The sequence below is a fragment of the Pseudophryne corroboree genome, chromosome 7 (assembly GCF_028390025.1).
Source record: "Pseudophryne corroboree isolate aPseCor3 chromosome 7, aPseCor3.hap2, whole genome shotgun sequence".
NCBI classification, from domain to species: Eukaryota; Metazoa; Chordata; class Amphibia; order Anura; family Myobatrachidae; genus Pseudophryne; species Pseudophryne corroboree.
Genome location: NC_086450.1, coordinates 486,153,313 through 486,178,495, shown reverse-complemented (window position 1 = coordinate 486,178,495; position 25,183 = coordinate 486,153,313). Strand labels below are relative to the sequence as shown.

Sequence of the window (25,183 nt, the reverse complement as noted above, 5' to 3'; positions counted from 1 at the left end):
TTAAATCACTTTATAAATAAATTGTTTGCATTTTATTAATAAACTCTAGTTTTTGCTTTTTATGTATTTTTTTTAATTCAGTGGTGAATAATATAACAGGTGGTGTATGGTAAACATAAACAAAGACGGGATGGAGATTGAGGTGGTTGAAGGTAGGTGGTTAGCTATGTCCTCCATGGTGCTAGCCACACTCTACGGCACATACCACACCCTCATATCAGTTGCCACACCCCCACCATGTTGGCCACACCCTCTTTGGCAGCACACAATAGGCCCTTTGTGAATTTCAGCTCCAGGCCCATGAGGACCTTAATCTGGCACTGGCAGAGAGTAGTGGTCCTTGGATTTGGCAGGAGGAGGTCATTGCAGACTTTTGTAAGAGCAGTTTCAGTGGAGTGCAGAGGACGGAAAACAGGCTGGAATGGATCAAGCAGTGAGTGGGAGGAAAGAAAGGCAGTGAGGCGACTATAGACTATAAGCTCAAGGAGTTTGGAGGCAAAAGGGAGGAGAGAGATGGGTCAGTAGTTGGAGAGAGTTTGTGGATCAAGGGTAGGTTTTTATAGAATAGGGGAGATGAGTGCATGCTTATAGGCAGAGAGGACAGTGACTGATGAGAGGGAGAGATTGAGGAGGTGGGAAAGATGGGAGCAGCCAGAGAGAGAGAGGTAGCGGAGGAGACGGGAGTAATGGATGAGGGCCATGACTTCCTCACCAGATGCATGGGAGAAAGATGTCAGAGTTGGTTAGAGGGATGGGGAGGGGTGGTAAGGGATGGGAGGAGGCTGGTTACTGATGGTCTGATGTGATATGATGTCCTGATGTATGGAGCTATTTTTGGAAGTGAAGTAAGTGGCAAAGTCAAGAGCAGAGAGTGAGGGGGGGAGAGGAGGTGGTGGTGGGAAGAGGACGGAGTTGAGAGTGGCAAAGAAGCACCAGGGTTGGAAGACTGGGAGGAGATGAGGTTCTTGAAGTATGACTGTTTAGCGAGGGAAAGAGCAGCACTGAATGATGAGAACATAAGTTTGAAATGGAGGAAGTCTGCCTTAGAGCGTGATTTCCTCCAGTGTCGCTCAGCAGTATGTGAGCATTTTTGCAGATATCTGGTGCATTTGGTGAGCTTAAAAGGTAGGTCCCTGAATACTTCAGTCTTAAAAAAGTCCCAGTGCATTGTGGGATGAAACGCGTTGACCACGGTATTCCTAAACCAAGACCTCCACTACTCTGTAAACTCCAAGCCACAACGTTTTCACAGTGTTCAGAGATCACCGCCACCTGGGAACGTCTCATTGGCTGGATACCGGCTCCTGCAGCGTTGAGAGCATCACCATCGGTTTTACTGAGAGACCAAGAGCGGCAGAACCAGAAGAGAAGGCACAAGGAGGGGTAATTATACTTATCATCAAACAGTGCTTGAAAAGTGCACAAGCCGGGACGTCGGTATTGCAGTGACATATATACATCCCCTGCTCCAGGTGCCGTTTACCTCACACCTATAACATTTGGCTACATTATACATGTAATTACTGTGGCCGCTATACTAACATCAAAGCATCGTTATACAATAACATAAACTGCAACTGTTGCTCATATTTGTTTGGAGGAAATTTTAAGTCCCTTTGGAGTTTGTGGAAAGGATTGGCTCTTGTATCATAAAAGCATATTAGCAACATATCGATACATTCATAATCTGCACATATGCTTGTGAGAAGAACAATAAGATATCGTGTATCTCTTTTCTCCCAAATATTTTAACTATTGCTTTGTTTGATTTATGTGTATAAATTGGCTATTTTAATACATGTTTTATTACTAAGTATGGGCCTCCTGGTACTCATTCATCCTTTGAGGACCCACAGCCACAATTAAGAATTCTGTACACAGAATGAACCTGCTAATACTATAAATCTATATAAAAAGTAAATTCCACCGAGCGCAATAATTATCTGTTTATATTATTGTATAGGGATGTGTCTTGTTCAGGGCTTGAGAGAGACAGTATTGGAGAGAGAAGTGAGTCGAGCAGGGAGGACAGGGAAGTGGTGTTGATAGCCCCAATGTTGCGTTTAGTGATGGTAGCCTTAGGAGGTAGAGATGGGGTAGTCGAGATAGATAGGTTAAAGGAGAGCAAGTGGTGGTCAGAGAGGGGAAATGGGGAGTTGGAAAAATCAGAAATATCACAGCGGTGAGTGAAGACCAGATCCAGTGAGCTCCCATTTACATGGGAGGGGGAGGAGGTCCAGTGGGAGAGACCAAGTGAAGAGGTGAGGTTAAGGAGTTTAGAGACAGGGGATTGTGTGGGTATAAGATAATGGAGGGAATATCAGAAGAGAGGAAGTGAGGAAGCCAAGAAGCAAAGTTGTCGATGAATTTGGAGGGCATGCGAGGGGGGTGGTAAATGACAGCTACTCGTAGATGGACTGGTAGGAAGAGGCTTATAGCATGGACCTCAAATGTAGAGATTGGATGGGATGGTTCTGAGGGGATGAGTTGGTAGGAGTAGCTAGAGGGTAAAAGGATCCCAACACAACTGCCTAGGCGACCTCGGGTTGGGGTGTATGTGAGAATGTGAGGCCCCCAGCAGAGAGAGAGCAGCAGGAGAAGTGGTGACAGAGGGATCCAGGTTTCTGTAATGGCCAGCAGATGCAGGGAGTTGGAGATGAATAGGTCATGGGTGGAGGCCAGTATGTTACAAGCAGATCTGGCATTCCATAGGGCACAGGGTAGGGGGGGTGAGTTTAGTGGAGAGATGTGAATGAGATAATCAGGGTTGCTGTTAGGTTGAGGTGAGATTGATTTGGATTGAAGGAATAAAGCGGGCATAGTGTTAGTGCGGGCTTCTGAGCTAGGAGGGGAAACTGCAGAAGGAGGGCAGGGAGGAAATGCAGTGTGATGCAGATGGAGGAAAGGTGAGGTGACAGGAAGATGAGGGAGGGAGCTGGGCTGAGTGGTGGGGTAGTAGGACTATGGTGGGGCAGAAGTCACTGAGAGTGGGGTGACAGGAAGAGAGGAGCGGAAGGGACGCAGAGGGTTGGACGGGAAACAGAGGAGGGGAGAGAGTAGGAGATGTAGGAGACTAGGGGGGAGGTATAGAGGTGGAAGGAAGGTGCAAAATAAAGAATTAGCTAGACAATGAGTTATTATTATTAGTAGTAGTAGTATTTACCATAGTGTTATTAACCACTTAACTCTCATGGTCTGATCACATGTGACCACACCGCCCATCTGTATTCCCCAGTTTTTGAAGAGGAGATCTGTTCTGCAGATGTGCATAATATAATATTTAAATACTTAAAAAACAAAATAAAAATGTTGTGAACGGTTTTAAAGGGAAACATTTTGTAGTTAAGTGGTTAAACTGACTCTAGGGCTGCACTTTGGAATTGTACAATTTCTAAAATGAAAGTGAAAGAATCTAGAGGCAGTTACTGCGTAGCCTGATGCATAATATAAATAGTTCTGAGCACAGGATATATATTATAAGACAGACGGAGAGAGAGCTAGGAGACATGGATCATAGACAGCTGAGAGACAACATCCGGACCTTCAGCCTCGGTGACTGCGCTCGGGGGAATCAGGGGTATAACCGGGTTCTCCTGCAGCTATTCGGTTATACAGGTCACGGGAAATCCTCTCTGATCAACTCTTGTATATACGCCCTGGAAGATGCTGGTGGATTTATCGAGCGTGCTGAGGCTGGCGATAAACATAAAGGAACAACTATGATAAGAAAAGCATATGAGCTCACTGGTAACATCACCATGGTGGACAATAGAGGGTACAGTAAAATGGACGGCTTCCAGAGAGCTGAAGTTTATGCCCAACTGGGTAAGTGAGAGTTGTGACTATAATGCCCATATTCAGGGCCAGTGCAAGGTCTCTCTGCACCCTAGGCAAACTCCAGCATAGCGCACCATAGCCTGCAACCCCCCCCCCCCCCATCCCACCACCACCACCACCTCTCAGAGGGGAGATACAGGTGACCACTAGGTGGGCTGGGGTGGATTGCATCATTATACATATACAGGTAAAAGGGACAATACTTGAGGACTTTTAAAGTATGTTGTAAATTTGAAGTAAAACAAGAATATATATATATATATATATATATATATATATATAGTATCCCAATAGAAGACAGCGGCACTCAAGGTTTTACAAAAATGAAAAACTGTATTCAAAAGTGAATAAACAAGCCGACGTTTCGGGGCTTACCCGCCCCTTTGTCAAGGTGTATAACAATCAAAACGTGAAAGAACATACCTTATATGAAGAAGAAGCCCGCCAGTGCTCGTGCGTGGGTCGGAGTCGCGGCTTCCCGCTGTACTTCCGGTCCCTTTGTGATGACATCACTCCGGCTGCGTCTGGTGGTTACCGTGGCAACCCTGACGCTTCTCTGTATGCCGGACAGATCTGTCAATTGTGAACAAAGTGTAATCTCACCAATTAAAGAACCCACCACCACACTACTTACATCCAGCGCCCATCTCATTATATAGTATTTCCAACATTGTGACTGTCTGATAGTTGAACAAGTGGTATGCTAAATGTAGATCGTGGTCTATAGGCAATGTGTTTGTTGTACTAGAGATTATCGGGCAGTGGTCCCCTGTTGCGTCAGTTGTGTTTACTTAATCCAAAATTATATGCTGTGCATCTAATGAGTATTGTGTCCAAAAAATGTGCCGTGACGTAAATATGATGCCCGCTTATGTCAATTAGGAGCAGGCCGGCAGGTCCTACATAGGATATTGCTGTTAGATGTAGGTGACTACTGTGCGTGTGACTAAATGAAATGTAATCTTTGTGTCTTCTCAAATATGTGACGTGCAACTCTAATCGTGTGTCTCTGCTAGCAACTGCTCGCTAGTGTGGGTGACCTATTAAGTGGACGATTGTCGCCCCATGTGGTCCGTGCATGATCTACATGAGACTGTAGTACTGAGGAGCCACTGTATGGATCATATATCGTGGCAAGTCTGTAATAGTGTTGCAAACCAGGTGTGTTCCTGTAGTGGACAGTAGTTAATGAAATAATGAGAGGTGCGCTGACGAGGGAAACAGGTAACACTAAGTCACTATATAAGGTTGCCTACATCATGTATCCCATGGTATTAACCCAATAGGTACATGGTTGGGGCAACCTGCTGCAATATATTGTCAAATCCTGTTGGGGTTTATGAGACAAATCAGGTTTAAACATTGGTGGTCCGTCCCATCTTCATTCATCTCCAGGTTTGGGGTCAAGGTGCAAGTTATGCTACATGGAAAGTGTTTTTTTTAAATTTTGTAATACTATAAGAAGACATTCCATGAAAATTTCTCATTAAGTCCTCCCGGGCTGACCGTGCCCAACTCGTGGATCCACTTGGATTCTATTTGTAACAGCTTACGGTCGCGGTCACCCCCCCTGGGGTTTCTAGGAACATGATCGATGATTTGATGCTTTAAGTCAGTGAGAGAGTGTCCTGCTGTTGCATAGTGGCGTGCCACCGGTTGGTCTGAGGCTTTGCCCGTTAGAGCTTGCTTAATCGCTGTCCTGTGGAGGGCCATTCTCTCCCGCATTGTTCTTATTGATTTCCCCACATAGATCAAGCCGCAGGGACATGTGAGAAGGTATACTATGTGAGTTGTTGTGCATGACAGCACATACCTGATGTTGTATCTTCTTTCACTGTGGGGATGTTTGAATGAAGTCCCCACTGTCATGCTGCTGCATGTTGTGCATCCAAGGCACTTGTAGCACCCTGGTGCTTTGGTCAGAAATGAAGTCCCCTTCTTTTTCACCTCATCTTGGAACCCTGTAACATCGGTGTGTACAATAGTGTCCTTGATATTCCTACCCCTGGAGAAACACATCATAGGTCTCATGTTTCTCATTAAAGGAAGTGCCTTATCTGTTGCAATGATTGGCCACAGTACCCTAGTGGCTCTTTGGATAACTGGGCTGGCCGTATTGAAGGTGTTGACGAATGGGATCACTGCTTCGGTGGATTTAGGGGTAGGTTTCAACAGATTGTCCCTAGGGATCAGCAGTACTTCTGCCTTCCGTTGTTGTAATTTGTGTGGGTCATATCCCCTCTGTTCGAACTTCCTCACCATCACATTCAATTCTTGGTCCAGTGAAGAGCGGTCGCTGATTATTCTGGAAGCCCTGATCATTTGGGATCTTGGAAGACCATCCTTGAGAGGCTTGGGATGGTGACTGTTAGCACGTAATAATACGTTTTTGTCTGTCGGTTTGGTATACAGACTCGTAGACAACCTCCCTTCTGATAAGGTCACTTTGACATCCAGGTAGTTGAGGGTGTCACCACTGATTTGATGTGTATACTTGATGGTTGATTGTCGGTTGTTGGTGTTCGACATTAAACATTCAAAGGCTTCACGTCCCCCAGTCCACAGGAGGAACAGGTCGTCAATGTATCTGGTGAACATCAGAATGTGTTGTGCCACTTCCTGGTTGTCAAAGAAGACTGCCTGTTCCTCCTGGAACATGAAGATATTTGCGAATGACGGGGAGACGTTGCTCCCCATCGCGCACCCCGTTTTTGGCGGTAGTATTTGCCGTTGAAAAGGAAGAAGTTCTTCTCCAGGGTCATAGTTAGGAGCTCCATAAAGAGATCTAAGTTAATGGCTTCCATTTTTTCCACAATTAGAAAGTCTCTCATGGCCCGTAAGCCGGCCTCGTGGGGGATGCTCGTGTATAGACTATTTACATCAATAACACACAACAGTGTGTATGGCGGCACTGACCCCACTTCATTGATCCGCTCTAGGAAGCTGGTTGTATCTTTGATGAAGTTGTGATGTTTCAAGATGAGAGGTTGCAGGATGCCATCTAAAAAGATGGAAATTGGCTGAAAGATGGAATCTCTGGCCGCTATTATCGGCCTGCCCGGTGGTGCACTTGCATTTTTGTGTATCTTGGGTACCGAGAACAAGATCAGGACCAAAGGGTGGTCCTGCTTGAGAGCTTCACATAATTTGGTGGTAATTTGGCCTTTAGCTTTGGCATGATCAAGAAGTTGAAACAGTTCCCTTTGGTATCCGGCCGACGGGTCCTGTGTTAATTCCTCATAGGTGTCCGTGGCTGCTAATTGGCTGTCAATTTCCTTAATGTAGTCCATGAGGTTCAGTACTACAAGGCCACCCCCCTTGTCCGCAGGGCGGAACACTACATCTCGGTATGATCCAAGTTGTTTGAGGGCCGCCCGTTCTGCCCTTGACAGGTTTTGATGTACATTGTCAGAGGCGGCCGTATATTTGAGTACTGAGTCGTTCATTAATCTGGTAAAGGACTGTATTGACGCATTAGTAGAGGGTGGATCAAAGGTAGACTTGTGTCTGGTGTTGCAAAATTTCTCATGTGGGGAGTGATTGTTGGTTTCAAGGTCCCCCTCCAGTTTGGATTTTTGAAAGAATTCCTGTAATCTCAACTTGCGTGAGAAGCGATGTAGTTCTATTTGCCACTTAAGATCATTAAAAGGGTTTGTGGGGACGAAAGAGAGGCCCTTCTCTAAGACTTTAAGTTCGATCTCTGAGAAGGATCTTGAGGAGAGGTTATACACTAACGACTCTTTTTGGCAGTGCGCCCTCTTAATTCGCGTGCATTGCCTGCTCCAAAGGGTGGGCATCCACCTCTTCTTCCTTTTTCTTTTGGAGTCCCCACTGGTGTCCCAGATCTCTTTATGGAGCTCCTAACTATGACCCTGGAGAAGAACTTCTTCCTTTTCAACGGCAAATACTACCGCCAAAAAACGGGGTGCGCGATGGGGAGCAACGTCTCCCCGTCATTCGCAAATATCTTCATGTTCCAGGAGGAACAGGCAGTCTTCTTTGACAACCAGGAAGTGGCACAACACATTCTGATGTTCACCAGATACATTGACGACCTGTTCCTCCTGTGGACTGGGGGACGTGAAGCCTTTGAATGTTTAATGTCGAACACCAACAACCGACAATCAACCATCAAGTATACACATCAAATCAGTGGTGACACCCTCAACTACCTGGATGTCAAAGTGACCTTATCAGAAGGGAGGTTGTCTACGAGTCTGTATACCAAACCGACAGACAAAAACGTATTATTACGTGCTAACAGTCACCATCCCAAGCCTCTCAAGGATGGTCTTCCAAGATCCCAAATGATCAGGGCTTCCAGAATAATCAGCGACCGCTCTTCACTGGACCAAGAATTGAATGTGATGGTGAGGAAGTTCGAACAGAGGGGATATGACCCACACAAATTACAACAACAGAAGGCAGAAGTACTGCTGATCCCTAGGGACAATCTGTTGAAACCTACCCCTAAATCCACCGAAGCAGTGATCCCATTCGTCAACACCTTCAATACGGCCAGCCCAGTTATCCAAAGAGCCACTAGGGCACTGTGGCCAATCATTGCAACAGATAAGGCACTTCCTTTAATGAGAAACATGAGACCTATGATGTGTTTCTCCAGGGGTAGGAATATCAAGGACACTATTGTACACACCGATGTTACAGGGTTCCAAGATGAGGTGAAAAAGAAGGGGACTTCATTTCTGACCAAAGCACCAGGGTGCTACAAGTGCCTTTGATGCACAACATGCAGCAGCATGATAGTGGGGACTTCATTCAAACATCCCCACAGTGAAAGAAGATACAACATCAGGTATGTGCTGTCATGCACAACAACTCACATAGTATACCTTCTCACATGTCCCTGCGGCTTGATCTATGTGGGGAAATCAATAAGAACAATGCGGGAGAGAATGGCCCTCCACAGGACAGCGATTAAGCAAGCTCTAACGGGCAAAGCCTCAGACCAACCGGTGGCACGCCACTATGCAACAGCAGGACACTCTCTCACTGACTTAAAGCATCAAATCATCGATCATGTTCCTAGAAACCCCAGGGGGGGTGACCGCGACCGTAAGCTGTTACAAATAGAATCCAAGTGGATCCACGAGTTGGGCACGGTCAGCCCGGGAGGACTTAATGAGAAATTTTCATGAAATGTCTTCTTATAGTATTACAAAATTTTAAAAAAACACTTTCCATGTAGCATAACTTGCACCTTGACCCCAAACCTGGAGATGAATGAAGATGGGACGGACCACCAATGTTTAAACCTGATTTGTCTCATAAACCCCAACAGGATTTGACAATATATTGCAGCAGGTTGCCCCAACCATGTACCTATTGGGTTAATACCATGGGATACATGATGTAGGCAACCTTATATGGTGACTTAGTGTTACCTGTTTCCCTCGTCAGCGCACCTCTCATTATTTCATTAACTACTGTGCACTACAGGAACACACCTGGTTTGCAACACTATTATAGACTTGCCACGATATATGATCCATACATTGGCTCCTCAGTACTACAGTCTCATGTAGATCATGCACGGACCACATGGGGCGACAATCGTCCACTTAATAGGTCACCCACACCAGCGAGCAGTTGCTAGCAGAGACACACGATTAGAGTTGCACGTCACATATTTGAGAAGACACAAAGATTACTTTTCATTTAGCAGGGCCGAAACTAGGATTTTTGTCACCCGGGGCAAGGTAGTCATTTGACACCCTCCCCCCCCCCCCCCCCAGCAAAAAAATAAAAATAAAATTATTTTACAATAAATAAATAAAAATAATTTAAAAAAACAATTTAAAATAAATAAATAAATAAAAAACAATATATATATATATATATCTCTTTCAGAACTTTTTTACCTGAAAAATTGCCTTTTCTAACATAAATTTCATATCCAGGAAAAAGTGTCCCCATTTTACACAGTACGACAGGCAAGTGTCCCCATTCCCCATTTTACACATTGCGGCAGGCAGGTGACCCCATTTTACACATTGCGGCAGGCAGGTGACCCCATTTTACACATTGCGGCAGGCACAGGTCCCCATTTTACACATTGCGGCAGGCACAGGTCCCCATTTTACACATTGCGGCAGACAGGTGACCCCATTTTACACATTGCGGCAGGCACAGGTCCCCATTTTACACATTGCGGCAGACAGGTGACCCCATTTTACACATTGCGGCAGGCACAGGTCCCCATTTTACACATTGCGGCAGGCACAGGTCCCCATTTTACACATTGCGGCAGGCACAGGTCCCCATTTTACACATTGCGGCAGGCACAGGTCCCCATTTTACACATTGCGGCAGGCACAGGTCCCCATTTTACACATTGCGGCAGGCACAGGTCCCCATTTTACACATTGCGGCAGGCACAGGCCCCCATTTTACACATTGCGGCAGGCATAGGGCAGGCACAGGTCCCCATTTTACACATTGTGGCAGGTGGTGGAAGGAGGGAGAGAGAGAGAGAGAGGAAGGGAGAGGGGCTGACTTACATTTGAAGCGGTTCTCGCCGCTCTTCAGCCGCCTCTCCCTCCTCGTCTGCTCGGCTCCCTTCTCCCTCCTCCGGCGGGGTTTCGTGGAATGACGCGTTTGCGCCGTGACGTCACGACGCAATCGCGTCATTCCGCGAAACCCCGCCCCCCGAGCTGGGCACTCGGGAGAAGGGGGTTTCATAGTGTAAAAGTGCCGTGGCGGGTGTTAGGGGGTCTCGGCGCCCCCTCCAATCCGGCGCCCAGGTCGCCTGCCCCCCTAGCCCCCCCCCTAGTTTCGGCCCTGCAATTAGTCACACGCACAGTAGTCACCTACATCTAACAGCAATATCCCATGTAGGACCTGCCGGCCTGCTCCTAATTGACATAAGCGGGCATCATATTTACGTCACGGCACATTTTTTTGACACAATACTCATTAGATGCACAGCATATAATTTTGGATTAAGTAAACACAACTGACGTAACAGGGGACCACTGCCCGATAATCTCTAGTACAACAAACACATTGCCTATAGACCACGATCTACATTTAGCATACCACTTGTTCAACTATCAGACAGTCACAATGTTGGAAATACTATATAATGAGATGGGCGCTGGATGTAAGTAGTGGGGTGGTGGGTTCTTTAATTGGTGAGATTACACTTTGTTCACAATTGACAGATCTGTCCGGCATACAGAGAAGCGTCAGGGTTGCCACGGTAACCACCAGACGCAGCCGGAGTGATGTCATCACAAAGGGACTGGAAGTACAGCGGGAAGCCGCGACTCCGACCCACGCACGAGCACTGGCGGGCTTCTTCTTCATATAAGGTATGTTGTTTCACGTTTTGATTGTTATACACCTTGACAAAGGGGCGGGTAAGCCCCGAAACGTCGGCTTGTTTATTCACTTTTGAATTTTTGAATACAGTTTTTCATTTTTGTAAAACCTTGAGTGCCGCTGTCTTCTATTGGGATACTGCACAATTGCTATCAGGAGGCACCAGGGTCACGTTCAGCCATCAGGAGGAGTGCTGGTCCATACCTGCTATATATATATATATATATATATATATATATATACACACATACACACACACATACACACACTTGGGCGCTGTTTATTTTTATCTCTATAACAGCTTCAGCTACAAGAGATTTAACTGTAAACTCTAATTCTAAAACAAAAAAAGACCAAATATATACTGGATGCAGCGCTGCTGTTTTCAGAGAAAATGTTTTTTTATAATACATACACAGAACCAATTAGTTTTATAATAAAAACATATATTTATGTAACGTACTCAGGAGCGGATCTTGCCACGGGCAAGCAGGACTTTTGCCCGGGGCGCCGCCTTCCGGAGGGCGCCGCACCACGGCAAGATCCGCTGCTGATGTGCCGTGCGCCCCCCGCTGCCCGCCGCCGCTGTCCCCCGCCGCGAAGGTAACTAGACGCGTAGCGTCTAGTTTCCCTTCGTCCAGAGGACGTTTACTGTGCAGTGCGCGATGACGTCATCGCGCACTGCACAGCAAAGGTCCTCTCCACGAAGGGAACTAGACACGAAGCGTCTAGTTCCCCTTCGTGGAGAGGACCTTTGCTGTGCGGTGCGCGATGACGTCATCGCGCACCGCACATCTTTCATCGGCGCTACTACTGTACAGGGGGCGTAAGTGACAACGCCCCCTGTATGAAGCCACGCCCCCATCGCCTGCCCGGGGCGCTCAAAACCCCGGAGCCAGCCCTGAAGGTACTGTATACCAATACACACGTCCGGTGTTACACAAATAACAAATTGCATAAGATAAATAAAAGCAAACCGTTACAATGACATATAATGTCTATCCTGTTTCCCCTCCTTATATTCTCACACCCTTCCAGAAGATATTAGTTGGAAATGGTACTCAATTTTATTTATGAGGTAATTAAATCTGCCAGTTGTCGTTGCAATTAGTCCCTGATAGTAACCTTTGATCTGTGTCCAGGAAAGACACAGATAATTATTAGAAAATCACAGCACAAATACAGATATAGCTGCTAAAAGAAAATTATTATCATTTCTCCAGTATTTCTAGACACAGATATTTACGAGCCAATGAGACTTGTTATCCGTATCCAGAATAAACTGACACATAGTAAATCACAGCCTCTAATTGTAACAAAAGTCGTCATGGTAACCAGGGAGACACACGTGGCTACATTACCTGGTATTGAATGTTTCCAAGAAAGTTCCGACAAAGGATACCGCTGTTGTGCTTAAATAGGATTCCGTCTGTCGCAATACCAACGCCGGGATCCCAACGTGGGGACTATACCGCCGAATACCGACGAGGTAGGTGATTCCCCCTCTATGGGTGTCACAACACCAATAGAGGGAGAATAGAACCTGCAGTGAGCAAAGCTCGCCACCGAGCCCGCAAGGGGCTTTGTTGCGTTCGCCTCCCTGCCGGTATTCTGCATGGGGTGCCGATGTCACTATACTGACATTCTGCATCCCGTGCGGTGGTAGTACATACCGGTCCCTTATATAGCTAGAATATTGTATAAAGGCACTTTGTATGATGCATGTTACAGCTGCTTCATGCTAATTATACCCTCTTCCTGGACTGGCCACGTGCACTATAACATCAAGCAGCTGGAATCCCTCATCTACTAATCCTGTGTTTGCCGCTGCACGCGCCACACAGAATACATGACAAAGGTCGGGAACATAGGACCAATATGTATGTTCCAGACAGAAATGTAGCCCCCAGCATTTTAGAATTACAAGTGAGATGTAACAGCAGGAGATGGGGCCACAGTGATGGAATTCAGTGCAAACAGCAATATCTACCCCTCAGGTCGCCTGTTGCACTGTATGGGGGGGTGGGAGGGGGGAATCCTATAGGTGTCACTAAATTTTCATCTTAAAAAGAAAACAGGCTTATATCGTGATTTTAGCCCGATGGTCGTTATCAGGCTTTACCAGTAGTCCTCAAACTGTGTGCCGTGGCACCCTGGTTGGTGGTCCAGGACCAAATCGAATTATTTTTGGTCAATGTAGTATGCAATACCAGAGTTTGTGGCTCTGAATCACAAAATATGTGGACAAACTCCAGCAAATCCTGTCCCTCACCACACAGGTGAACCTCAGAATGTCATATAAATACAATTTACTTAATTGAAAATTTTGTCTAAATTTCTCAATAAGAAACTTTTGGCATAGGGGTGCCGTGAAAAAAGATCTGATTCTCTAGAGTGCCGTAACTTAAAACAAGTTTGAGAACCACTGGGCTATACAATTGTATCCCTGTTTTTTGGATGAGAAAAGACCCATTTTTGGGCAATAAGCAGGGCTGGAACTAGGTGTGTGCGGAGGGGGCACCACACATAGCGCTGCAGAGTAGGGGGCGCTGTTGGCGGGACTTGTCAATTATCTGTTTTAATTACTTCACTTGCAGCTTCCCCCCTTTTTGAAGCCCATCATCTCCTGACCACCCCTGCTTCCTACCCTGACCCCTTCTGTCACTAATACCTACAACATTCATTAACTCAACTTGAGATTTCTTTGTCCTTTATAACATTTTAAGATGCTGACCTACCTGGGATTCAAACCCATTGCCTGTGGCATTGCAGTCAGACAATCTATTCATTGAGCTATCTGCCCTTGCATAGAAAGATAGATAATTCTAACCTAGAGATTTCTAACTATTTGAAGCTTACCTTGTACTTTGTGAAAAATGATCAGCATTGCGGCTGAGCAGATCTATGTAGTGTTTTATGCAGGATCAAACAGCTCAATATATGGTATGATCTGGGATCAGTCTTGTCATGTTATGACCCTTCCCTGCGAGGCATGCGCCTTATGTCCCTATTGGAAAAATGGGGGGTGCCCTCTCTGCCACAGGGCACCAAAAAGTCTAGTTACAGCTCTGGCAATAACACATACTCACTCTCTCTCTCTCTCTCTGATAATGCCCAGCGCTCTTACAGCATACTACCGTGATTCACATTATTATGAAGATGGGGTGGGGCCAAAATGATGCAATTCTCATAGAATCATGTTTTATATACCACAGCCGCTCCCCATAGACCCACATCTTGTATCCCAAAGGGTAAGGTTTTCCAGTTGCAAGTGTAGAGATAAGGGAGAGGGGTGATCTGGGTACCTGGGTGTTTCGGGGTACACCCCCCTACCCTTCTGCACCACTGCAATAACCAGCTGTTTCTTTGCCATAACTGGGGAAATGAATATAATCAGGTAGGTTTTGTTCTTACAGGTAAATTCCACCTCATTTTTTTCGCCAGGAAACTTCCTCCCTGTAGGTGAGAAGGTGGTTTGGAAAGATAATTACACTGATATGATGACAAGTGTGGAGCGATCTGAAATGGACCCAAATTACACAGACTTCATTGTTCCTGTTTTGGTTTATAGGTAAGTGACTTGTTACCTGTTGACATAACAGGGTCAATAGGGCAGCACGAATGGTGTAATACCATTACCACTATTCCCTCACCGCAATGGGTTTGATTCCCTCCATGTCCCTAACTGTGTGGAGTTTGTATATTCTCTCTGTACTTACGTGGGTTTCCTCTGGGTGCTCTGGTTCCCTTCCACAATCCAAAAATATACTGGTAGATGAATTGGCTCCCAACAAAAATTAACCCTAGTCTGTAAGTGTGTGTGTATATATACATGGGCAGACTAGATGGGCCGAGTGGTTCTTATGTGCCGTCACATTCTATGTTTTCTAGGATAGGTTGTTCTCAGAGTTTCTCCTTATACAGTAGGAGTTGAGGAACTGTGGTGAACGACTGTAGGTCTTCCGCATAGACAATGGTGATTATTGCATCAGCGAGCTTAGCTGACAGTAGAGACTGGTTGGTCTTAATATAAACTGGACTAAGCCTGTAATGAGTTAGTATGTCTGGTAACGGAGAGTCTGTGGCCAGACTAGCTTGGAATTTTAGTGGGCTGGCTGACACTGGTTTTAACTTGATCAGACAGGACCCAGAATATTACTGGACCAGTTGGCACCAGAATAATCTTAACCAGGCATGGACCTAGAGCAATGCTAGACCAGCTGGAACCAGGACGGACTGACTAGGCTTGGACCTGGAGTAATGCTAGACCAGCTGGAACCAGGATGGACTGAGCAGGCTTGGACCTAGAGCAATGCTAGACCAGCTGGAACCAGGACGGACTGACTAGGCTTGGACCTGGGGTAATGATAGACCAGCTGGAACCAGGATGGACTGATCAGGCTTGGACCTAGTTTAATGTAGGCCTGGATGGGACTGGGACGGTCTGCTGGCAGCACAAATAGAAAGTGGTTGTTCTTGAGCCGCTGACAGGACAGAACTGGGAACCATAGCAGGAAGCAACGTTGTTCAGGCTCCAACTTCCTGTGCAGATAGAGATTTTATACCTGCTGCCTGTGAGCCATTGGCAATGTGAGTCACATGACGATCTGGAGCTCAGCCATTGGCCACAGCAGTCAGCTGACCCACAGAACAGATGACATCACCCACGGACCAGAGCCGGGACAGACCCGCCACATGAAGGATGCCCAGAAACTGAGAGGATTTTTTTTTGTATTTGGGCTTATTAGAGGTTATATAATAGGTTTGGAGTTTAAGGAAGCAATGCTTTTTGGCATGAATGTTCCTAAATATAAAGTGACAATTAGTTGTATGGCTGGTTTTACCTTATTACTAATTCTCACTTTAGATTCAGTGGCGTGCTCCCAGAAAACATCCCAGTTCCTTAAACTCATAAACTATTACATAGCCTGCATTAGGTTGTAAACAAAATTCCATAGAAATTGCTGTATACAGATGTGACATTGATAATAAAGGTCCATTACAATGGTCATCGGTGGGACCTCAAATCACAAGATTTCTTTATCAGATTTCAAGGCACTTGTACATTGTAACATCTGCTGAGGACCATGTTAGGAAAATTGTCTGAGGTTGTAAATAATAATAATAATAATAATAATAATTGTATTTACATAGCGTGCTTTCTCCAATAGGAGTCAAGGCGCTTAATAGGTACAATGGTGGTAATTCAGACCTGATCGCTCGCTAGCTGTTTTTTTTTTTGCAGTCCTGCGTTCGCATAGTCGCCGCCTATAGGGGAGTGTATTTTCGCTTTGCAAGTGTGCGATCGCGTGTGCAGCTGAGCGGTACAAAAAGATTTTGTGCAGTCTGTGAGTTGCCCAGAACTTACTCAGCCGCTGCGATCACTTCTGCCTGTCCGGGACCAGAATTGACGTCAGACACCCGCCCTGCAAACGCTTAGACACGCCTGCGTTTTCCCAGCTACTCCCAGAAAACGGTCAGTTGCCACAAACGCCTTCTTCCTGTCAATCACTTTGCGATCACCTGTGTGAATGGATTCTTCGCACAAACATATTGCAGAGCAACAAACCGCTTTGTGCCTGTGCGACGCACCTGCGCATTGCGGTGATAACGCATGTCCAGTTCTGACCTGATCACAGCGGTGCAAAAACCGCTAGCGAGCGATCAGGTCTGAATTACCCCAAATGAACGAGATGCAGTCAATTTACCTACAATCAAAATCCCAACGGTGAAAACCAATGACCGACGGTCAAAATACCAACATTTAAAATGCCAACATGTCAAAAAGTGGACATGAGTTTTTTATTATTTTTTCATCGAAACCGACTTGTTCATACTGTACCATCCCAGTGGACCTGGAGGGGGGATATAATAGTGTGCCCGAATCATGACGAGTGCAGCGAGCTATGCGAGGGGACGCAGTACACTAATACGGTGTTCATGTCGACCTATGTTAAAATTAAAACTGTGTGTCGACTTTTTGACCCATCAGTATTTTGACTGTCGACATTTTAAATGTCGGTATTTTGACCTTGTTGGTATTTTGACCATTGGTCAATTGTTGTCGGCATTTTGATCGTCGGGATTTTGATTGTAGGTATTTCATACTGATCCCCAATTAACATAATACAGAAACAATGAAGTAGAAATAAGCTTTTCATGCAATACAGGGAGCAGGAGATACTACAGGGACATTGCGGAAATGCTGAGTAACAGGAAAGTCTGGAGTCTATGGCCCTCATTCCGAGTTGATCGCTCGCTAGCTGCTTTTAGCAGCATTGCACACGCTAAGCCGCCGCCCTCTGGGAGTGTATCTTAGCATAGCAGAACTGAGAACGAAAGATTAGCAGAATTGTGAATAGAAATTTCTTAGCAGTTTCTGAGTAGCTCGAGACTTACTCCTACACTGCGATCAGTTCAGTCAGTTTCGTTCCTGGTTTGACGTCACACACACGCCCAGCGTTCGCCCAGCCACTCCCCCGTTTCTCCAGACACTCCCACGTTTTTCCCTGACACGCCTGCGTTTTTCCGCACACTCACAGAAAACGGCCAGTTTCCGCCACAAACACCCACTTCCTGTCAATCACACTACGATCAGCAGAACGATGAAAAAACTTTGTTACGCCGTGAGTAAATTACCAAACTTTTGTGCTAATTTACTTGACACAGGCGCACTGTGAACATTGCGCATGCGCAGTTTGCGACTAATCGCTTCGTAGCGAAAAAAAATAACGAACGAACAACTTGGAATGAGCCCCAATGTGTGACGGATTCTGGAGTTGGGTGTCTCGCACTGTGCGGGCAGCGATTTCCGATAGTTTTCACATTTGTCATGTTAAAAAATGTATATAAACAAAAATTAAAGTTTCACTTAATTAAGTGAAATGATTTACAAACAACTGTTTTCCTGATTCTGATCGGAGGGGCCTGCGGCTAGTTTTCCTATTGATTACTTCCTATTGCTAATGTGAGAATCCGCCCGTGTAGAGTAAAATGCGGTTTTCCATCCGCATCCTATGACTGAGCGCAGAAACTGTCACCACTTCTGATATAAATTGATTTATTATGTTCCAATATTTTCTTCATTTTCTAGTGTCAAGTCCGGACTTTCAGAAAGGACAGAACTGAAAACATTTATCAGTAACTGTATAGAAATGACAGGTAACTGAAAGCTTTTGATTGTTATAATTATATAATGATTGCATTGAAAATACCCAACGTCACATAGACTGGTATCAGCGGGAGGATCCGGCCACTGTCTCTTACTAGTACTGGTCCTCATTCTGTTTGGGACAGAAAGTCCATTCCAAATGAAAGTAGAGAGTATCTACTAAGTTCACTCATGAATATTGTAAATCTTCCAATGCATCCTCTTCTACTGTACAGTATATTGTCTGCAGGGCCGGATCTAGACCTTGCGGCACCCCGGGTGAAAAATAGGGGTGTGGCTTCATGGAGAAGGGGCGTGGTCAGTTATGCCCCCTGTAGCTGTGCCCACAGTAGTATTGCCCACAGTACTGTGCCCCCTGTAGACTTGTGCCCCCAGTAGTATTGCCCCCAGTACTGTGCCCCCTGTAGAGTTGTGCCCCCAGTAGTATTGCCCCCAGTACTGTGCCCCCTGTAGAGTTGTGCCCCCTAGTTGCGGAGTTTCTAAAAAAATTAATTAAAATAAATGAATACTTACCATCTCCGCTCCTGCTTCCCGACCGCTGCTGCCCCCCATCTGCTGCCACCGGCGCCGCTCCTTGGATCTATGGGAGAGACATCATGACATCTCTCCCATAGCACCGCATAGACACTAGAGGTCAATTATGACCTCTAGCATTTATGTCCCACTCCCACAATGCAATGCGTGAGCCATGACTTCATCACGCACCGCACAGTCAGCATTGGGCATCTACACAGCACCGGGCGGCATCAGTAGCAGATCTTGCCACAGCGGTGGCGCCCTCCGGAAAGCGGCGCCCCAGGCAAAAGTCCTGCTTCCCCGTAGCAAGATCCGCTACTGATTGTATGTCACATCAAAGAGTCAAAGTAAGGGGGGATTTACTAAAGTGTGGGCTGGTTGTCATTTTCAACAAAATACTTAAACATACAATAGTGTAGTATTTCCAATAACCACATAATGCGCTCACTGTGACCCCAGCAAGAAGGATCGGGAATTAGATCCCTTTCCTCTAGGATAGATTGTAAGCATCCGGATTGAATAGTTCAGAAATGACATTCACATTTATCACATATGGTATATCATTTCCGTAATACTCATCGCCCCTTTAGATGAACAGACTTACTGTATATATGAGTTTATTCACACTTTTATAGCAGTGAGGAGTGACAACGTATAATACATCAGAGGAGTTTTTCAACTAGTGACAGTGATTTCTTTTTTTTTCTAGTATTAGTTTTGGTTTATATCATTATTAATTGGTGTTACATTTATTTTATTTATGAAACCTATTTTTATTTATTTTTCACAATTCTATAAATGGTGCCCATGAAAGAAAATAATAAATGTTTGTTCTGTTATAAATAAATAAAAAATAATACCAACAAACATTTAATTAATATCGCCCTGTTAATATAACTAATAAATAATATTGCTCAATCTTATAGTGTGTACCTACTGTAAATTTAGGTAGTGGAAGGAGCAGCACAGAGAGAAGTGATCTGATTCCCCTGTAACAGTGATGCAGGGAGACATTGGTGTAAACACCTCTGTATGTAGTGATGTCACACATATGTAATGATGTCACACATCCAGCTTCTCTCTTCATAGTAACCAATCACAATGACATTGAACACCGCCCTGCTGGGGTCTTATTGCACAAGCCATACATATTTATGGAGTCACTGTAACACTTATCTCTTCTCCAGGAGTTGCCCCCATCATTGTCCTCACCAACAAAACCAGCAGAGATTACTTGGAGGTGGAGAAGCGGTTCAAGCTGATAGGGGCTGAGACTGTGATAGTCGTGGAGAACTACACCAAGGAGAGCCAGATAAAAACTCTGGACAGAACCACAGACTTCCTGATGTTCATAAATGGTGCCATAAAACAAGTAAAATTCCGTATGGAACAGACAAGGAACCCGCGGGAAGAGCGAGTACAGCGGAAGATATTCCTGCTCCAGTACATACATGAGGCTGATAAGAAACAGGAGGAAGAGAAAAGAGAGTGGGAGAGGCGTCAGGAAGAGGCAAATAGTAGAAAGGGATTTTGGGCATGGCTTAAAAGTTGGTTTTTCTAGCTAGAGATGCCAGAAGTGAGCAGGATCTGGGAAATGGGAAATACTGTATCACTTAAACCGGGTTTTCATCTTTTTGTGGCATAATTTCATAACCTTCACTTACTGTACCGTAGACCTATAATAGATGTCCCCACGTTGTATACAAGGCAGGTGTCCCCTTCATGTACTTCCAGTTCTCTCTATATATACATACCGCCAATGTGTCCTGGCCACATCTCCTTCCACATACATACCACCATCGTGGCCTGGCCACATCTCCTTCCACATACATACCACCACCGTGACCTGGCCACATCTCCTTCCACATACATACCACCACCGTGACCTGGCCACATCTCCTTCCACATACATACCACCATCGTGGCCTGGCCACATCTCCTTCCACATACATACCACCATCGTGGCCTGGCCACATCTCCTTCCACATACATACCGCCACCGTGACCTGGCCACATCTCCTTCCACATACATACCACCATCGTGGCCTGGCCACATCTCCTTCCACATACATACCGCCACCGTGACCTGGCCACATCTCCTTCCACATACATACCACCACCGTGGCCTGGCCACATCTCCTTCCACATACATACCACCACCATGGCCTGGCCACATCTCCTTCCACATACATACCGCCACCATGGCCTGGTCACATCTCCTTCCACATACATACCGCCACCGTGACCTGGCAACATCTCCTTCCACATACATACCGCCACCGTGGCCTGGCCACATCTCCTTCCACATACATACCACCACCGTGGCCTGGCCACATCTCCTTCCACATACATACCGCCACCGTGACCTGGCCACATCTCCTTCCACATACATTACTACACTGTTTCTCAATAAAGGAATTAATATCAGCCTTGTTGGACTGATTATCTTAACATGTCTATGGAAGAAATAATTATGACGGAATTAATAGAGTCTCCACCTGGTGTCAGTGACTAGAAGAGATAAACTCACCCTCCTACACGGGTCACTCGGCGGCTCCAATGATGGGTGATACCTTTTTAACACTACAAAAAAAAAGTAGGTGGGGGGGGGGGGGGAGGTGTTGGTAAATCACTGCCTCACCTGTCACACTCCAGTATACTCCAGAAATGTGACTATAAAAATGATTAGAATAATGCAAAGATGATATTTATAATATCTCTCTTTGTATTTTTCGTATCATTTTTATTGTCAAAACTCTGGCGTATACTGGAGTATAACAGGAGAGCCACTGCCTCACCTGCCTCAGCCACCGCACGTCACTGACCTCATTAGGATGTGAATCAGCCCTCTCAGTCACATAAAAACACAGAAGCAGCCAGGCTTGGACTAGCCCACAGGGGTACAGGGGAAACCACCGGTGGGCCCCACTGCCTGGGGGCCCACCTCCTGCTCTAAGGATCAGGTTCCAGACTGTGCACTTGAATTATACATTATACATGTTACCTTATACAGGATTATGGTGTATTTTCTACAGTGCATTGCTGTTATTAATCTGGTACATTATCATACATGCAGCAGCTGAATTTACTGTATATATTTATGAAGGGGCCCAGACGTTGCACTCTCTAATGGTTAGTCAAACCAATGAGGTGGTAGGCCACACCCCCTCTGCAGACTGGCCACACCCCTAACATGGGCCCCTACCACTGCATTCCCCCGGTGGGCCCTACATGCCCCAGTCCGACACTGGATGCAGCTGCAGCAAAAGTCGCATCGAAAAATAGGCCAACAGGCAGCAGGGCCAATCATGACTCATGGAAAGGCAGCCAATCAGACACAGCCATGGTGAGCCAATGACGGTTTGCCATGTTAAAGCTCCACCCACTCACGGTGTCTGACCTCGGATGCCACTGAGCAGAGCCTTTAGTTTGGAAGAAGAAGGTCCGGCAGCTGTGGAAGAGGCCGGTAAGCTGCACCGCTGGCATGGATGTCCCAGCAGATGAAGAATGAGGTCTAGAGATTGCTGCAGGTGAGGAAAGCAAAAAGCTAAATGAAGGTCCCTATCGCTGCCTCTCCCAGCTTACTGGTAGGTTGCCTCAGTCACCGGTAATTTACCCCCTCCTTATACCCCCGGGGGATGAATGTAATAGCCTCCGAGTTGCCGGAGGTACAGGACTTTGTGCGAGTCTGCATGATTTTTTTTATTTTTTATTATCTATTATTGGCCTTTACAGCATATAGTAATATCATTACAGTACATTATTATGACCGGTTTAACATATTAATAACATTCTTTTAGCGCAAATTGAGAACAAGTTATTTAGAAAACATTTACGTTTATACACTAGTTTTTACAAGTAAAATAACTTTGTACCACATCAGGGCCGGTAGTGGCGCCTAGGGCAAAAGTTTCCTTTAGCGCTGCCCCCCCCCCCCCCCCCCCGCACACACACACACGTGAAAGGTACCACAGGGTTAGTGTGCGACAAAAATAAGGGTGTGGCTTTATAGGAATTGGGTGTGGCCACAGAATAGTACCTATTCACATTACACCACACAGCAGTATCCGTCAGTCACATTACACCACACAGCAGTATCCGTCAGTCACACTACACCACACAGTAGTGTCCGTCAGTCACATTACACCACACAGTAGTGTCCGTCAGTCACATTACACCACACAGCAGTATCCGTCAGTCACACTACACCACACAGTAGTGTCCGTCAGTCACATTACACCACACAGCATTATCCGTCAGTCACACTACACCACACAGTAGTGTCCGTCAGTCACACTACACCACACAGTAGTGTCCGTCAGTCACATAACACCACACAGCATTATCCGTCAGTCACACTACACCTCACAGTAGTGTCCGTCAGTCACACTACACCACACAGTAGTGTCCGTCAGTCACATTACACCACACAGCATTATCCGTCAGTCACACTACACCACACAGTAGTGTCCGTCAGTCACACTACACCACACAGTAGTGTCCGTAAGTCACATAACACCACACAGCATTATCCGTCAGTCACACTACACCTCACAGTAGTGTCCGTCAGTCACACTACACCACACAGTAGTGTCCGTCAGTCACATTACACCACACAGTAGTGTCCAGCAGTCACATTACACCACCACAGTGGCGTAACTACTGCTCCCGCAGCCCTCGCGGTGGCTTGGAGGCGCAGGGCTGCGGGGGGGGAAGGGGGGCGCTGCCACTGATTTAGCGCAGATTGACATGCAGACGAGCCGTCCGCATGTCAATCTGCTGTCTCCCTCCTTCCGAAGCCGCTGCTGTGAAGGAGGGACACGGAGGGTACAGCGCGCGCCTCTCCTGTGTCCCTCCTGCGCCTCCAGCGTATCTATTAAATGAACTGCCGGTTCGTGAGCTCTGATTGGCTCATGAACCGGCACTTCATTTAACAGACACGCCGGAGACGCAGGAGGGACACAGGAGAGGTGCGCGCTGTGCCCTCCATGTCCCTCCTTCATAGCAGTGGGGGTGAGCTGCACCTTGACCTTGGGGAGCATATGTTGCTCTGGGGGAGGGGGAGCATAGTTGGCACTTGGGGGGGCATATGTGACACTGGGGGGATATATGTGTATCTGGCACTTCGGAGGGGGGGCATATTTGCCATTGGGGGCATGTGTGTACCTGGAACTGTGGGGAAATATCTGGCACTGAGCGCATATGTGGCACTGTGAGCACTGCCCTAGCAACAAGCATTACCCCCTAGCAACGAGCATGATACCCAGTGCATGAAACCCCTGGCAACGAGCATGACACCCAGTGCATGAAACCCCTGGCAATGAACATGACACCCAGTGCGTGAAACCCCTGGCAATGAGCATGACACCCAGTGCGTGAAACCCCTGGCAATGAGCATGGCACCCAGTGCGTGAAACCCCTGGCAACGAGCATGACACCCTGAGCATGAAAAGACCTGGCACCGTGCATGGAACCAAGAGCATGAAACCCCTGGCAACGAGCGTGACACCTAGTGCATGAAACCCCTGGCAACGAGCAGGTAATTTAAAAGTAATTAGAAGCCTTACTGAAGGACTTAATGTGTAATGGGCATTGCGGTGTGTGGCATAATGTATCACGGACATTGCGGTGTGTGTCATAATGTGTCACAGGCATTACGGTGTGTGGCATACTATATCACGGGCATTGTGGTATGTGGTATAATGTCTCAGGGTCATTGCAGTGTGTGGCATAATGTATCAAGGACATTGCGGTGTGTGGCATAATGTGTCAGGCATTACGGTGTGTGGCATACTATATCACGGGCATTGTGGTATAATGTCTCAGGGTCATTGCGGTGTGTGTCATAATGTGTCACAGACATTGTATGTGCTATAATGTATCAGGGGCATTGCAATGTGTAGCATAATGTATAATGGGTATTGCGATTCCTGTCATAATGTGTCACAGGCATTACGGTGTGTGACATAATGTGTCGGGGGCATTATGGTGTGTGCATATTGTGTCATGTGCATTATTGTGTGTGGCATAATGTCTAAGGGCCATTGCAGTATGTGGCATAATGTACACTGGGCATTATGACGAGGAGGAAAAATGACAAATAATGTAAGGGGCATGAATCAGGATTATTTTTCTTTCTTGTGGTGGCTAACGTCTGGGCGTGCAGGATGCAAAACTGGGGTATAAAGTAGTCTTTTCCTGCAATGCCACACCCTTTTATGTGAAGCCACGCCCATTGCAACAAAGCCATGCCCCTTTTTCATCCCTTTGCTAGTGCCAATTATGGGGGATGGGGGGCGCCGGAGATTTTATTGG

At 46.2% G+C, this 25,183-nt stretch overlaps 1 protein-coding gene across 1 annotated transcript; it reads left to right on the top strand.

The window, feature by feature from the left end:
• Positions 1-3,423: 3,423 nt before the first annotated feature.
• Positions 3,424-21,295, top strand: LOC134945676 (uncharacterized). The gene is made up of 4 exons (XM_063935117.1): positions 3,424-3,825; positions 14,626-14,752; positions 18,275-18,342; positions 20,056-21,295. The coding sequence occupies exons 1-4, from the start codon at positions 3,438-3,440 to the stop codon at positions 20,427-20,429; spliced, it is 957 nt and encodes a 318-aa protein (XP_063791187.1). The 5' UTR covers positions 3,424-3,437; the 3' UTR covers positions 20,430-21,295.
• The last annotated feature ends 3,888 nt before the right edge of the window (positions 21,296-25,183 follow it).